Genomic DNA, 16,956 nt, shown 5'->3' with positions numbered 1-16,956 from the left:
TAGAAGAATTGTCAGTGCATTTCAAAAATCACTTTGCATGCTTACGGTTAGTGGTGATGATTGTTATGCTTCTCTAACACAAATGTTTTCTGTTATTGCATATTCAGGCCTTTTTATTCATAGAAGTTAATGAGAATTTACTAAAAAGATACCACAAAGGCAGCACAAAATTAATATCTTCTAATAATAATCACCTTCTTAATGTTTGGTTTGGCAGCAGAAATTTAAGTGTACGGAAGTGGCTAATTAAATAGAATAAGTGATGGAATAGTAATACTCAGGTAATTGTTAAATAGTTTCTTTGTTGTCAGTATTTCACTGTGTTTAATCCCCAGGGATGCTCTCAAACTTCTGCAAGAGAAGCAGAAAGGTAAACCCAGTGAACTGAAACCTGTGGTTTCTCCAGCTCCTGCTGCAGTGCCTTCTCCTTCACAAGCACCAGCCGTGACTTCTTATCCAAGGCCAGCAATTCCACCAGTTTCCAAACCAGGACAACCTGCTGCACTGGTAACACTTCTGCTAAGATTTCAGCATTGCTACAGCTGAACAGTGCAAAAGCTGCTTCAGTAGCTCTGAGACTTCTAGATCTAGAGAGAGGAAGGAAACTAAGGCCACCCATATGCCAAGCTCAGGGATGTGCAGTTTTTAGTATGTCTCAGTGATTCTAAGGCAATGTAATTAAAACTGTGAAATCCTTGAAATGGTGGTCTGCATACTATTTTGTTCAGCTTGCAAATTAAAGTGATGGAAAAATTTATATTGCAGGCCTTGGAGAAACTAGAATGATGATTTATTTTTACTGTACTTAATTAGTTTGCTTTCCTGCAAGATGTAAGTGTCCATTAATGAGTTGTCAAGAAGTGAGGAAGGAAAAGGCTTCTTGGTGGTTGCCTTGGAGAGTAATTCTGCAAACTCTATAACCTAAGTAAGTTTCTATGTTAAATTGAAATGTTGGAAATACCAAAAAATATTTTTTTAAAGAATAAATGCCTTTGCTGCAATAGACATCAGTAGAAATTGAAAAGCTTTTGTGAAAAACATTTTGTGCCTCTGGAACTAAATTAGATTTATCTTTTTAGTCTGAAGTTTACAATGTAGCTACAATTCATAATATTCAGAAAATGCTGCCCTTTTTTGCACTGTACAAAGAGCCAAGCAGCTCAAAAGTTCAGACTTGGATCCATTACAGAATAAAATGTTTCTATGATTGCATCAGAACATACATATTGCAATTTATTGTGTGTTGAGTACTATTGAATATGTACTAAGGATTCTATGAATCCTTGTCTGTTCAAGGGATATATGCTAAAGATTAAGTATACAGAATAATTATATAAGTATACAGAATCATTTATCTTCTTGCCTTCTGTAGTCACTAATATTTTAAGAGATTTCTTGCAAGTTGACCTGCTTCTAGGAAAAAGTTGGCAATTGAAACAATATTGAAGGAGAGAGAAGAATAACAGAAAAGATGCGATAAAGCCTGTCTTAAGGAATTACACAGGGAATTGAAAAAGCAGTAGCTTACTGAGGAGGTGTTCTTTTTATAATTTAAATGGAGAAAAACATAATCTGAGCAATATGCCAAGTCTGGAAGATGGAACAGTGCCTATGTACTCTGGCTGAAAATAAATGCCTCAATATTTGGATTTTTTTTTTTTAAGCAAGGTTAATTCTATACAATAAAATGGAATTGTTATGTAAAACCTGTTGTGTTGATCCCAGTTAATAGGAATAGACTAGAACACTCAATGGTCTTTGTCATATTGATTTCAGTAATTGGAATGTGTCACTTTTGGATACATTACCTGGGGGATGCACATTGGATACATACCTAAGGGATAGCAGACATGGGCAGGAGTCACTGATGCCAATGTGTAAATGCTGGAGTACTTTCAGCAAAGGGGAACTGATTGCTGTCCTGGTATTTAATATGCACCATGTGATTTCTTTAGGGCACGTTCACAGAAATCCCAGCTAGCAACATCCGAAGAGTTATTGCTAAGAGATTAACAGAATCTAAAACCACCATACCTCATGCATATGCTGCTGCTGACTGTGCCATTGATGCTGTTTTGAAATTAAGAAAAGAATTGGCCAAAGGTTAGTAGTCTGATTTACTTTACCATGTGGTAATACTAATGTGGTTATACTATAGTTTAATTTTTCCTGTTTACATAAGCTTCCCCAGGAGGTGGAGATTTTGTCTTAGTAGATCACTATGCATTCAAATAGGCTTTTTTTCAGTATATTGGACTCAAGCTGTAGTTCCTGGAAGTTGTTGAATTGGACAACTTGTCAGGATATAGGGAGACAGAGGTGTTACTTTGGCAACTCACATCACTCTGAAGTCCTATTTTCCACAATTACCAGGCTGCATAAGCACTAGTGATGCTCTGTTCGGTGATGGAGACATGCACCTCCTAGACTGGTACTAAGTCTGTGACTTGGGTAAAATAATTTTAGGTCTAAGACACTTCAAATGTTGATCTAAAACTTCATGGTTACTGCCATTGTTTGAAAGCTTATATAGGTTCAAATAGTAGCTTTCCTAAGCCGTGTGAGCTCTGCATTCAGAATAATGCAGCAGAATATTTTATTTTGCATTTTTATTGCTCTACTGATTAAAACTGAGGCCAGATGTTCTGTACTAGTGACTAGCCCATGCTTGTTTATCGGTTTGTGTGGTCTAAAATTAAATTTGACAGATGTATTCAGGTTTTCTAGCTGATGATACAGGAGCTTGCCCTTCTGCTGGAGTTTTGAGTGACTAATTTTTAATGCAACAGTACCCAGGTGATTATTCTACTTGTTATTTTCCTGATGGTATCTTATTCACAAATGAATGTCAAAGACATTTTCTGATGTTGATATTTTCTTTAAACAGCAGCAGTTCATAAGGAATGAACCAAAAAAGGATCTTAGGAATACTCACTTGAAATTTTTCACACCTCTCCTGCTGTTGTTGATTCTTAATGAGTATTTCCTTTAAATGCAGAGGTGGAAAAGCCATATGTCTTTGCATGAAACTGAATTACAGAGCTTGTCCTGGTAGATTTTTATGTTTCCTCTGAAGGAAATTGTGGGTTTTTCTACTATTATAAACTTCGCTGATGCAGGGTAAAATATTACCAGATGTGGATCATTTAACTGTATTCCTGCTCTAGTACTAGACAGTGACATTTTTGCCAAGGGTTAGGAATGTAGCATGTAAACAGAAACCAGTGTATATTTGATGATGAAGGTACAGGTTTGTCTGATGTGAAATTGTCGGTGCAGCATAGAATTGAAAGTTCCATTATGTTCTGTTGGAATGCTGTCTCTCTTCTTACACATAGATTACTAATCATGGCAAATGTTGCAGGCCAGTTATGTGGTAAGTGAATACTTGGTTCACTCCTCTAAATTTGTGATGACTTAAGAATGTTTCACTTGATATAATTATTTATAAATTATTTTCCCTTGCAAAAATATTTCTAAAGATGTGTATGTTACATGCCATAAACCAGATTTGAAAATTAGGCAGTTTTGCTACTTGATCAGTTTTTCTGACAGTGGTGATGGTGGTGGAAGGGTAATGTAGTTTTTTTGTATTGTGAGAATGATGAGTTTAATATTGTGTAAATATTGTGTAAATATGTGCATTTCAGGGTAATTTTATGGCCTAATCTGCTTTGTATCTCTTATCCCTGCTTCTGATGCCACTCCTGATTTTAGTTACCAGTTTTAGTCTCCTGAAACTGAGTGCCTTTGCATGAGATTTTTCTTGATGGATATGCCTTTTGTTTCAAGGGGGGAAAAGTTTTCCCTCTTTATTATTGGATTTTAAAGATAAGTGACTTTCTGTTAATGCTTCAAAGAAATAAATCTGCTGAATCACTAGAATTTTGTCATCACACAAATGCTGATAAAGCAAATCTTACAAACAATGATTATTCTTTAAAATTTTTCTGTTTCCCTTTGCAGATGACATTAAGGTATCTGTAAATGATTTTATTATCAAGGCAACAGCAGTTACTCTGAAGGTAAGCAAATAATTGACTTTAAAAAAATATTTTAGTAGTAAACTGCCAAGGAGACAAGAAAAGTATTTTGTGAGTATGTGGAGATATGAGTGGGATCACAGAAAGCTGGTAATTCTGTATTACTTATTGTCAGGTTTTTTAAGGTTTCCAGATTTCAATGTCTACGCTGTGAACTATAAAAATGAGAACTTCTTAGTGGAGATTCACTTACTGCAGTTAACATCTGCAAATCATAGTAGTTGTTTAGTCAGCAGGCTACAGCCATTGCCAAGATCATTAATTTAATCTTAGGTACATCTTATTTCTTTTAGTTATAAGCAAGTCTTTATCTAAGTCTCACACAAACCTTGTTATTACCTCAGGTGTATTCTGATGGCGCATTGAGTGATACCTGCTTGGAAATAAAAATTCTTCTGGCAACCACTCTGCTCATTGCTAGGAATTCTCATGGCCTGGATTACCTCACAATAATATAAAAACATTGGAAAGGATGTGAGAGCTGGTTTTCTCATTTGTGAGGATAATTCAAACTGTTAAAAGGTTGAGAGGAATTTATGTGTAAGTTGGAGGAGTGTTCCTGTTCCTATGGATGTATGGAATTGAGAGAACACTGGACTGGAAAAGACTTAACAGATTTCTAGCTGAACATGTACTAAATATTAATGTATAATTTGAAGAGGTGTAGCTCAATGTAAATTTGGACAGGAAATAGACAGGATTCTAAACAGTTTCATAAGCAAGTGCCTGAGAGAAATTGGAGGCCTTATTTAGACTGGAAAAAAACCTGCGAGTTAATACCAAAACCAAAAGGAGGAGCTAAATATGTGCTGTGCTTTTGTTAGATGTGTACATAACAAGAAGCTTTTTTAGTGGTCTAATGAAACCTTTTGTGAGGAAATAGTGATACCCAAAGTTTACCATAAACTGCTGGGAGTGTTGGATAACTTATCTCTGCACCAGAGAGCAGGTAAAAGGAACAGGAGACAGAGAGCAAGAGGTTTTGTGTTTTGTCTTCTGAGGGGGCTGTCAGCTTTTGAGCTGATAATAATATTGTGTTGATATGGAAGTAATCAATAAAATTCTTCTATCCTCTTGCTTTGTTAGAAATCTATGCTAGCATTTGTTTGACTATTAAAATAATACATTAAACAAGACCCAACAGATTTAACTCAGTATATCAGGAAACAAGTTCTTGATCAAGCTCACATCTCATCTACTTTGTCAGTATTTTAGGGAAAGATGTGGGCAACTGCTTTAAAAAAAGAAAACCCACTTCCACCTGTACCTCTCCTCCCTGAAGCTGGGTGGTGTGAATACATCTTCAAGTTTAAATTCAAGGCAGTTTCATTGACTCTTTTCTGAGTGCTCTTCAGGGAATATTTTGTTACTACTTTATTTCTGAACAATGGAAAATGTGTTGTTCTAGCTCTAATGAGCTGACTGCAGCTGGTTTGACAGGTTATGACACACCTCAAGATACTGTTTGTATTGGTTCTTGAACATGCTAAATTTCTCCTTCACTTAGGATATCACAACTTCAGTTATGGCTTCTGTGTTTCAGCTTGGTCTAGATATTTGACAGGCAAGATTTTATGAATGTGCCAGTGGGCTCACCAGGTGACTGCCCCAGTAGAACCATTCTTCTTTCTGGTACAAGGAGGGAGAAGGGTGCAGAAAGGAAGTAAAACTTCCAGGCTGATATCCTCAAGTGGCTGGGCTTTGTAGCAAAACCTCCTATAGCAGCTGTCCTTTCATTTATGAAGTGACAAATTCTGTCCCTACAGTCTCTTTTGAATACCTTTTTATATAAAGAGTTTGAGTTGCACAGCACCTGCTTGAGAGCATCTTAAAACTGTGTAAACCTTAGGACTTCTAGAAGTTTATTTAGCTTGCAAAGAAGAATACTACATACTTTTTTCTTCTTTTCTCTCTTTCCTTTTTTTTTTTTTTTCCCACTGTACATGCTGGTGTTGAAGAATAGAAACACAGAGTACTGTCATACCACTTCTTCCTTGGAGTGCAGTTACTTTAGATAGACAGTCACTTTTGATATTGTGTCCCTCCTGTAATTTTTCTGGAATACCTTTTTCATTTCATTCAACTCAAAAAACTAAATGAAATTATCAGTGAACATCTCAATTTTAACTTAGTCCACCCACAAAAATAATCTGATGCATTTTAGGAGAACATCTGAATAACAGTGAGTGTACCTGCAACATAAATTATTTGTTGGGAATCATGCTTGAGAAATCAGTGAAAAACATGTGGGTATAGTAGGATGTCCATTTCCATGCTTTAAGATCCACCATCCTGTGATTTATTTTGTGGGAGAAGTTGCATTGCTTTGAGGGTTTACGTGCTGGCCATCATTAGGTGGTATCAGTGAAGAAATTTACATTGCATTTGAAGTAATGTGGGGTTTTTTTCCTAGCAACACCAAACAAACTTCTGTCTGTCCTGCCATTTTTAGTTTCTGGTGCACACATTTCCTTCTTTTTGATGAAGTAAAAATTAATAAAATCAGCAAGCTAATTCGCTTGGTGTGTGCCTTTAGGTAGCTATGTGTCTTAAAGGAATTTCCTTTTTCTTAATAACTGATTGCACTGTTATTCTTCTAACAGCTGTCTTTTTTTATTGTCTGTCTGTGTTTTAGCAAATGCCAGATGTGAATGTAACGTGGGATGGGGAAGCCTGCAGGCGGCTGCAGTCCATTGACATCTCCATTGCCGTGGCAACGGACCGAGGGCTCATTACGCCAATCATAAAAGATGTTGCTGCCAAGGGAATAAAGGAAATTGCTGCCTCTGCAAAGGTGGGTCTGAAATGTGCAGCAGGCTGAGGAATGGAGCAGCTGTATGGTTTTCTGTAGCAGAAAACGTAGCATGACCCAGATACACATCAGTAATAACAAAGGCAGTGGAACTAAAGCGGTTTCAGCATTACTTACACTTCAAAATTATTGTTAATTTTGCAACTGCATTTTTCATCAACAATAATATTGTGTTATTTAGTTGAATGGTGGCTAGACTGCTTGAAAAATAAACCTGTACAGACTTTTGCAATTTAATATAATTGAAATTCTTTAATCCTCAAAAGAATGCTACTTAATGCTAGTTTCATTAGTATTCCCAATCTTGGGGTTTGAGATTTTGGTTTTTTTGTGTTTTTTCCCTTTCCCAGAAAATTTCTTGTGTCTGCATTTTCTACTCTTTCCAGTTATATTATGGAACATATTCTGTCTGCATTTTTTTTCCAATATGCAGTTCAGTTAAGGATGTAACATTAAACTCCTCAGACTAATGAGCAGTATTTTGCACAGACCAGGTGCCAGTCAGAGTGATATGTGGCAGTTGTTACCAGATAAAGGAGTGGTTCTTGGCAGGCAAAAGTAGAATGAATGATGAAGTGTCCCAAGACAGGCCATTTTTTGTCATTTAACGAGTGCTAATCAAAGACCTACAGCATCTGAGGAATGCAGTCCTAGGACATAAAAGTGTCCCCAAACTAGACAGTACTGCACTTCATAAATTTTTGCCTTTTGTGTGAAACTATAGAAGCCATAATAGTCTCTGTTGATGGAGGGGAACAGCCAAAAAGTTGTGGCAGAAAAAGATGGGTTATACCACAAAACATTCATCAATGGGTGTCTTTTAAGATTTTTTTTCCAGTCCATATTGCTTACTTTATGCTGAATGTGTTGTGAAAGCAATTCCTTACACTAGTAGCCAGTTGAGGAGGAAGGTCAGTTGAGGTTGTTGTGGGGTTAGTGATAGAATGACAAGAAGAGAAGCATTGTTCAGTGTTGTGCTTTCATTATAATCCCCCATACCTGTAATAGTGTGCAGTATTGCAAACCTCTCTTACCACAGATCAATGGAAATGCAGCTTATGCTACGTTCAATGGGGCCATGATAGTGAGCATTCCCCTTGCCTTTCAAGTGGAATGTGTGTGACATAGGTGTCCACACTAACATAATTTTGCTTTTCAACTTCCTCACTGAATTACTGAAATAAACACGTACCTGATGTGCACACACCGGAACTACAGATGCTTCTCTGTCAGTCTCCCTTGTAGTTTGGCAGGCACTGTCTTTGTGTAATTGCTTATCTGTCCCCTTCTGCTGCATTTTAATGTTGACTTCTTTCCAGGTCATGTGCATCCTGGCACTGGATTGTCATCATTCAAATAATGCAATTGCACAAACGCATCACGATTCTATTGATCCTGTTGTGTGAATACTGTTCCCATGGCTATTGTCTTCACCAATTTTTCAGAGATGAGAAAAAACCTAAACTAAAGCTTAGTTTATCTTTGTAACTTTTACATGCTTATTATGAATTTTAGAATTTTGTACAGCTCTGTGATCCTGTCTTGGAACATAGTACGAACTTGGGCTGTATTTGAAGCTTTCTTCTGTTGAATTTTAAAGTAAAGTCTCACAAATGAAATGGAGATCACAGAAGAAGTGACCTTAAAGGCACCCTTCTAAAGGTGGTTGAATGTTTAGCTGGGAGAAATATATTCATTCAGTCTGGTGGAAAGGTCTGAAATGGTACATGTTAGTTTCTTTAAACAAATATGTTAGGAATACTATTAATTTATCTCATCAGTATTTTGCTAGATAATCTAAAACCACCAGAGAGAATGGTGGTTTCATTGTAAAAACGGGAACAATATTTGGAAGGTGAGAGAACAGCTTTTATTGAACAGCCAATATTGGTGGGAAAATAAAGTTTTGCGTCCTAATCTCTTTGCCAAATCATTGCAGATAGAACAACAGTGTTGCTGAGGTGCTTCTCTAAATCCAAAAGCAAGTGACTTTTGCTTACCTAATGTCTCTGTGGTACTTAAAAATGTCTTACTGAAATAAAAAGAATTAGTCTATTACAACGCACTAATTTTTTTCTTTTCTCTGCCTGTTTTCTTTCATTTTCTGTAGGCTCTAGCAAAGAAGGCCAGAGATGGAAAATTGTTACCAGAAGAGTACCAGGGAGGATCTTTTAGGTAAAACTCTAGCATAATTTAATACATGCACCATGGGTTCAGAACTGTTTTATCCTCAACTATTTCACTGTCTTCTAATGCATTGCTTTTAAAATCTTGCTCTGTTTAGATTGAAACCCTTTGTGATGGTTCTGAGGGTCAAACCTAGATTGAGTGTCTTGTATCAGGGGGAAACAATTACCCTGCTACAGGTTCACTTCATCTGTACTTGGCCCCGGTGAGGCCACACCTTGAGACCTGTGTTCAGTTTTGGTTCCATCCCCACAAGAAAGACATTGAGGTCCTGGAGTGTGTCCAGAGTAGGGCAGTGGAGCTAGTGAAGGGTCTGGAGCGCAAGTCTTGTGAGGAACAGCTGAAGGAACTAGAATTGTTAAGTCAGGAGGGACCATACCACTCTTCACTCTTTCTGCCTAAAAGGAGTGTAGTTGTAGTGAGGTGTGGGTTGGCCTCTTCTCCCCGGTAGTAACAGGAGGAGAGGAAACGGCCTCAAGTTGCACCAAGGGAAGTTTAGATAGGATGTTAGGAAAAAATTCTTCATGAAATGGATTGTCAAGCATTGTAACAGATTGTCCAGGGAAGAGGTTGAATCATCATCCCTGGAAGTGTTCAAAAAGCAGGTGGATGTGACACTTCAGGACTTGGTGTGTGGTGAACATGGCAGTGGTGCCATTTGATGGTGGGACTGTACCATTTAATCCTCTTTCCACTCTTTGCTGTAACCATAATCAGAAAGGAGGAGATGGTGGGCCAGCTTTCTCCATAGACAACTTGTCACAGAAGAATTCAAGCCTTTCCTAATGTACCACTTGACAGATGGTGACACAGGCAGAAATGTTTTCATGTGATATTTGTCAGACCTAGATGCCCAAATTTTATTGCTTAGTGGATACCAGCAGCCATTGTAACCTGCAGTTGTGATGTTCAGTCTAAAAGACATTTGGCTTGGAACAGAGACAGGCAAAATATATTTAAAGACATTGCTTTGCTGGCTTACTTTCTGGCTTCATTGTGTGCAGTGCAAGAATACATTGCAGTAAAGAAATGAGACTTTTTAAAAGGTGCATAATTTTTAATTGCAAAAATCCCAAACCCTTGAGAGTCTGAGTGTGCTCAACTGAAAACAGTTCAGATCTATTTTTAACTTAATGGGTTTTGCCTTGGAGGAAATTTAAATTATAGCAGTTCTTGTATATAGATTATTTCCTGGAGGTGATATGTAATTTCTGATGTTACTGAAACTCTTTTCTGTTTTATTCAGTATTTCCAATCTGGGCATGTTTGGCATCAGTGATTTCACAGCAGTCATAAACCCTCCTCAGGCCTGCATCCTCGCTGTGGGCCGAGCAAGACCAGCGCTCAAGATTGTGGAAGATGAAGAAGGGAATGAGAAACTTGAGCAGCATCAGCTCATGACAGTGACTCTCTCGAGTGATGGTCGGGTGGTGGATGATGAACTGGCTTCAAAGTTTCTGGAGACCTTGAAAGCCAATATAGAGAATCCAATGCGACTGGCCTTAAATTAAACTCAGTGAAGATTGCTTCCTGTTTTGGCAACATAGATAACTATTATATACTTAGGGTTGTTTTTCTGTATAGAGGAGTAAATAGCTGAAGACGGACAGTTAAAAATATTTAATTTATTAATTAATGTGAAACACTCATGATTTTAGTCTTCTATAATAACCAGGTTTCGTACTGTAAAGCTAAAAGTTAACATACCACGTTTCTTTAAACACATAGTACCAATGGCACATGTTTGCATAGGAGAGTCAATCTCATCTGTAAAAAAAACCTCAATAAAACTTCATGAAATATAAAAGGGAATTATAGAATAATTTGGGTTGCAAGAAACTTAAAGGTTGTCTAGTCCAGCTTCTCCTGCAATGACCAGGGATGCCTTCTGAGCCCCACTCACCCTGACCTTGAATGTTTCCAGAGATAAGGGATCTTCTGCCTCTCTGGGCAACCTGTACTGTCTTTTACCACCCTTGCTGTAAAAATCTTCCTTATATCTAGTTTGAATCTACCTGCTTTCAGTTTAAAACTATCACCCCTTCTCCTATTGCACCAGGCCCTGCTAAAAATTTGTTCCAGTCCTTCTTAAAAGCCTCCTTTAAGAATTGAAAAAAAACAGAACTTAATTGTGCAGTATTCTCAGAGAGGTCCCAGTATGAAAGGTCAAATTTTGCACACTGAATAGTTGCTGATTAATGCTGTTCTTTGCATGGATGGAATGTAGATGTAAGTAGAAAGTGTTTCATCATCAGTGTATATTGAAATGTAACTTGGAGGCTCAAGTGCAGTGGCCTGATCTTTAACAGAATTAGATTGGTACCTTTCTTACATATAAATATGGAACCATATATTGCATGTAAATGTTATGAAATAACTGTGTTTACAGGACCTCATGAGAATATAAATTGTCAATAGAATTATGGGAGTTTGTCTTATTCTGGTTTGTGCAATTGCTTTTTCCTAATGATTTGTAGGAATTAATTATGGCAGCAACTCAACAAGTAAACAGCTACTTGCAAGACAGCCTTTACTTTAAACTGACGTGAGAGTTTTTGATAAATGAGTTTGCTTCTTTAGCTTCTTCTTCTATTCTTCATAAATTTCACAAACTATTAGTTTGACGGGAGAGATTTTTGATTACTAGATATGGTTTACTGTACAGGAATGGACATAGCCATTCTGTATTTCCAAGAGTTTTTTACTGATAAACCATATTAAAATTGGTTCCTGAGGATTATTTTGCAATTTGAAACTATTGACTTCCAATTTTTCCAAAGCTGTTTGTTAACCTCGTATTACTGTGGGGGAAAAAAAAAAAAGGATCAATTTCTATATTGTCTTTAATGTACAAGAAGCTCTCATTATTTGCTGAATCTGCACTGCCCAGGAGATTTTTCAGGCCGATTATAAACCTGGTTTCCTGCTTTTGACGCGTGCTCGTGTTGCTGCAGGGCTGCTGTGTGTTCCGGCAGCCCAGGTGGCGCTCCCGCAGGTGAGGGCTGCACGGCTGCCCTGTGTCGCTGCAGTTCTGCGTGTGCTGCCATCCCTTCTTGCGAGCCAGGGCTTTTCCTGCGCCCTCGGAGCCGCTGGAAGGCGCTGTTGCATGCAAGGATGGGATGGGATGGGATTTGTGTCCGGTCTCACCCGCATGGGTGCTCTCATCCGCTGTGCTGTCCCAGCAGGCAGGGCAGCTTCTGCAGGTTAAATAAACCTTTGGAGCTTCGGAACCGGGCAAGGCTGACACAGGGTTGAATTGCAGTTTCTTTGCACCTGCCTGCTTTGCCAGCATTGTTATTTGAAGCAGATATAATGTGTCAGTCATCAGCCTGTGAAGGAAATGTGTGGAGTTCAGATGGGTGGTAGCAGTCAGATCTCCTTAATTCTGAGGAAATGTACCCTTTGGCAACATCTAGCACTTCAGCAGAAGTAAGACAACAAATATGTGCCCATACAGATTAAATATTCAGTACCTTCTTGATTATTTGGGATAGGAACAATGGGTAAATTGACAGAAAGTGAATAATTGGTAATGGGTGTGCTTGCTTTTGAAGCAAATTTTCCTCAAAGTAAATTTTTTCAGATTAAAAATTTAGCTTTCTCTATTTTATTCTTTCAAATGTCTTCTGACAGCCTGTTGTTTACATACCAAAGCAAGAAATACAATGAAGACATCTATTTTCGTGAATAATTTTTTATAAAACATAAAAATGGAGTATACTAACATGAGCTGGAAATGTGTGCCTTTAAGATACATACTATCTTTGTATCATTTTCCATTGCAGGAGGCATGATTGGGGGAAAAAAAAGCTATTTTGTACTTTGTCATTGTTGCCAAATATTGAATCGTGTGTCACACTTTAATCCCTAATTACAATGTCACAATATTTGACTTTTGGGCATTTTTTTTTCCTGCAATCTACTAAAAATGAAATTTCTGTAATTCCTGCTTGATGCTGTATCCTACACCTCAGGATACAGTTGGCTCTACTGGCTGCCAGGGCCCACTGCTGACTCATATGCAGTGATGTTCCATTCTGTTTGTCCCAAAAATGTTGAAGGCATAGAAAGCAGATTGCTCTAAGCCAGTATAGCAGTTACATCCATAATAGATTAAACAGGGAAAAAACTGATAAGCTGAAAGTATCTTTCAGCATGTTCTTTAGTTAAGCATAAGTTTTGAACTTTAAACTTGGGATTTCTTTCTGTGTAGTCATGCTTGAGTGAATCAGGAGGATGTTCATCGTAGCAGATGTGTAGAAACATGTCCAAGAAACACAGAAACTTAGGATCTGGGTGAAATCACGTGTTGATTGAACTGGGGTGAAAATCACTCACTGGAAGCTACAGGCTGCTCTGCATGTTTACTTTACAAAATCTGCATCTTTCATCTTTATCAGTGAAAAACCATCACTGTTTGCCTGAACTCTGTTTGTGCTCCTTCACTTTTACGTCAATTTTGTTTCAACTTGTAGGTGTTGTGGTACATAATTATTCAGCTACAGTAACCATACGGTTCTTCCCTTTCTCCATAATAATGGCCCTACCTGGCAAGTTAAACATGTGTGTCATTATGAGACAATAAGTAGCTGGAAAATGACGGACATTTCTGTTTGTTCTGTACCTGTATTAAGGAAAGTGATTCATGTGACGTTAATGAATGCCACTATTTATCTCCTTAAAAGATAAGAGAACAAGACAAGATTCCCTTTTATACTTTGGAAGCTTTTCTTGTGTCCTAGACCTAAACAGGAAGAAAGGGCAGCTGTGAGCATTTTTATTTCTGCTCACTGTTGTATGAAGAGTGAAGTGAATTGTTAAAGCAACAGATCTCTTCTGCAGTTCAATGATTTTTTCATTGTCTGTGTGACGTGTATTACAGCACACTCTTCAATCTGCAGGAATCTGATAAATTGAAGGATACTCTCCATTGGCCTAGCCATCAATTAATCCCTGTTTCAGTTTTCTATTTTAAGAAATTATTATGTTTCATTTTGCAGCTTTGGTACACTTTTAATTTCTTCTCTGCCAAATAAATGATAAGCTTACATATATCTGAGGAGGCTATTTGTTTGTGCAGATGCTTACACTTGCTGTGTCACGTCCCAGTCTGCGTTAGCAGCATGCGCTGACTTTCTGGAGGTTTCTACAGACAGCAACATGCTGTTTCCTTCTCCTTTCCTGGAGAACAGGAACTGATTCCTGGGTTGATCAGAAAAAGAACTCTTCTTACACTCTTCTGAAGTTTGAAACTTTTGGACTTACAGTGTGAATTTCAATCCAATATTGTGCAATATGTTACTTGCTCATTCTAGGATAGTAGGAAAGAATTCTACAGCACCTTTACTATTCTTTTAAAATACAAACAATGCACTGATTCAAATGAAAGTAACATTCCAATTCCACCCCCACCCCCAAGAGTATTTAGAGAGTGAACTAATTTGCAGTTATTGTGGAGTCAGTTCAGAAGTTAATTGGCTGCACCCAGGGAAATTCATCAGATGTTTTAATACCTTGCATTTACCTGTTGATAAATAGAGAGGAATTACAGCTTTTTCAGGTGGATTTGGAGTCTTTTCTCTGTCCATTCATATTTTGAACCTACTATAACTATCACCGTCTTCAACGCAGGTGGTGTCTTACTCAAGCTCATAACGAGGGCTAACGATTCTGAGTGACTCCCAGGCTGGAGCAGAAGAAACATTTCTGGATATGTGAAGTTATCTGAAACAATGCTCTAAGGTACCTCCTTGGCTGCTATCCATCTGCATTTGTGTGCTCTCTGGCAGCTGCAGACAGAGGCCACAGAGCGTCGAGGCCCTCTTACTGAAGTGGATAATACTCATAGAAGTGATTATTGAAATTTATCTGTCAAGGCTGTCTCAAATATTCAAATGGCTTAAATTTTAAGTGTAGTCTGAGCTGAGAGAGGCACTTTAACCAAAGACTAGATTTAAGCAGTTGCAGGAAGACATCTGTAATTTTGAAGACCATCCCTATTGTGGAGGGTAGAAGAGATGAAAGAAAGTCAGAAGAAAAGAGTCTTTTTCACCTGCATTTGAATAGCGTTCTTTGTGTAGCATTATCTCTATTTTATTCATTATCAAGGAGTGCCTGGATTTCTTTAAGCCATAAAGTATAAGCAGGTGATCTCTGACTCTGTAATTCTCATAGGCAAACTCAAAAGGAAATAATGCTTCAAAACTTTAATATTCCTTAATGCATTTAGAAAGGGAATTTTACTTCTTGGACCTCCTTTTAAAGGAAATGCATAATTCCTGTGTGTGTGAGTGCCCATGTACAATCTCTGCATGTGCAGAGACAGACAGGTAAAGACCATCTGCTGCTTCTTAAACCATGTTTGTTAAAGCCTTTCAGATTTCGACTACAGGATGAACAGGGGCAGGCTTCTGAATTCCCCTGCTGAGACTTCAACATTTCTGCTTTAATGTTGGTGTTTCGATGTGTGTGTACAGGTACAACACTGGGGGAGGCCTGAGAGAAACCTGCCCTGATTGCATTTGAAGAGAGTCATTGCAACACTGCATCTGTTGCTCAAACAGGAGTGATGAGACAGGTGCAATGATAGCTGGGAGCAAATACTCTTGGCTAAGAGAGACACCCTGAAGAATCTGTGAAGCAATCTTTGAGTGAGAAAGCAGCCTTCCCGTGTACCTACCTCACCACAGTATTTTGGAGCTGTGGAAGGATGAAGAGTTGTCTTTTGTGAGAATAATTTGTCCAATTGAAGAGGTTTTAAAGTTTGTTTTTTTTTTGTTAAATAATAGAAAGACATTTAACCAAGTAAAACCTGCAATAGTTGTGTAATACTCAACTTACAGATAAATCTAACATAGATTACAGATAAATCTATCATATCTCATCTAAGAAAATACATGGTATTGGGACTGCTTTGGGCATACGCTAAGCCATTGTTTTTCTCTGTGCTTTTCTAAGCATGAGTCCAGTTTAATTTTTAAGCTACCTAATGTGGTAATTGTCCTCCTGTGGGTGTGCACTATGTCCAGCTCAGTAGTGTGTGTCTGTGTGTACCATTCAAATCAAACTGGACATGGATAAAAATTGATAATTTACTTTTAATTTCAGAATTGTGACATCAATACCAAAGGAAATGACAGCTCTAAAATATCAACAAGCAAAACAAACAAAAAACCAACCAACCAAAACCCCCCTCGTGAATAGCTATTACCCTCCACTGAGGCAAGAGTTTGCCTAACTGGTGGCAGAAAGTGACATTAGGACAGGAAAAAAGTAACTCTGTGGAGAACTCAGTGACATAAGAACTCTGGATTCTTGGATACCTAAACACTGAGAGGGTGGAGAGTGTTTGTTTTGAGGTTGGTTTTTTTTTCAGTTTTTAGATTAATTAAATACAGAAAGATGTGGCATTGTTGTGACAATTTTTTTCCCATAGCAACCACAAGTTCTAATTAAAAGTTCTAGAATGCATTCTTTTGACTCTAGAAGTTTTAGGGATTTCTTCTGAAGTTCTTGTGGTATTAAAAATAATTGTTTTCATGTGGTTTGCCATTATTTTTGTGGTAATTTAGAATGCTTGGCTGGAGTTTCATAAGTGAAAAGAGATTAAACAACTAGAGATTGCAATTTTCTTTGCTTGAAGTATGTAACTGATAGGTAAGTTTTCTGGAGTAGGTGCCCCTGTCAAGAACAGCACGAAATGTAAAGATGGCCTTTTTGTAGGCTTTCAACCATGTGAGAACAATATCTAATTTCTTCTTGCTCAATTTCCTTTTTTTTCCCAGTTAAAATTAGTTTCAATGTACTGAAAGTAGTAGTGACCTAGTTTACCAAAACATTTATAAACACAATGATGTTTTTACAAAATTTTGAATTATATCTGCACATAAAAATGTTTTCATTAGAATTCTGAAG

The 16,956-nt window shown here is 37.7% G+C and overlaps 1 protein-coding gene across 2 annotated transcripts in view; it reads left to right on the top strand.

Annotated features, from left to right (window-relative positions):
• The window catches only part of PDHX (pyruvate dehydrogenase complex component X), a 33,762-nt gene extending 22,282 nt beyond the window's left edge, over window positions 1–11,480 (top strand). Inside the window, exons 6-11 of one of the 2 annotated variants that reach the window (XM_064714542.1) lie at window positions 336–507; window positions 1,956–2,103; window positions 3,967–4,025; window positions 6,679–6,837; window positions 8,966–9,030; window positions 10,289–11,480. In XM_064714542.1, the coding sequence (XP_064570612.1) occupies window positions 336–507; window positions 1,956–2,103; window positions 3,967–4,025; window positions 6,679–6,837; window positions 8,966–9,030; window positions 10,289–10,553 (868 nt within the window). In that variant the 3' untranslated portion in view covers window positions 10,554–11,480. The remainder of the gene's footprint in view (window positions 1–335; window positions 508–1,955; window positions 2,104–3,966; window positions 4,026–6,678; window positions 6,838–8,965; window positions 9,031–10,288) is intronic. The other variant, XM_064714539.1, reaches the window with a different exon arrangement.
• Window positions 11,481–16,956: the final 5,476 nt, after the last annotated feature.

The sequence above is a fragment of the Zonotrichia leucophrys genome, chromosome 5, assembly GCF_028769735.1.
Source record: "Zonotrichia leucophrys gambelii isolate GWCS_2022_RI chromosome 5, RI_Zleu_2.0, whole genome shotgun sequence".
Lineage (NCBI taxonomy): Eukaryota > Metazoa > Chordata > Aves > Passeriformes > Passerellidae > Zonotrichia > Zonotrichia leucophrys.
The sequence above is the reverse complement of the archived record's forward strand: the minus strand, read 5'-3'. Positions and strand labels throughout refer to the sequence as shown.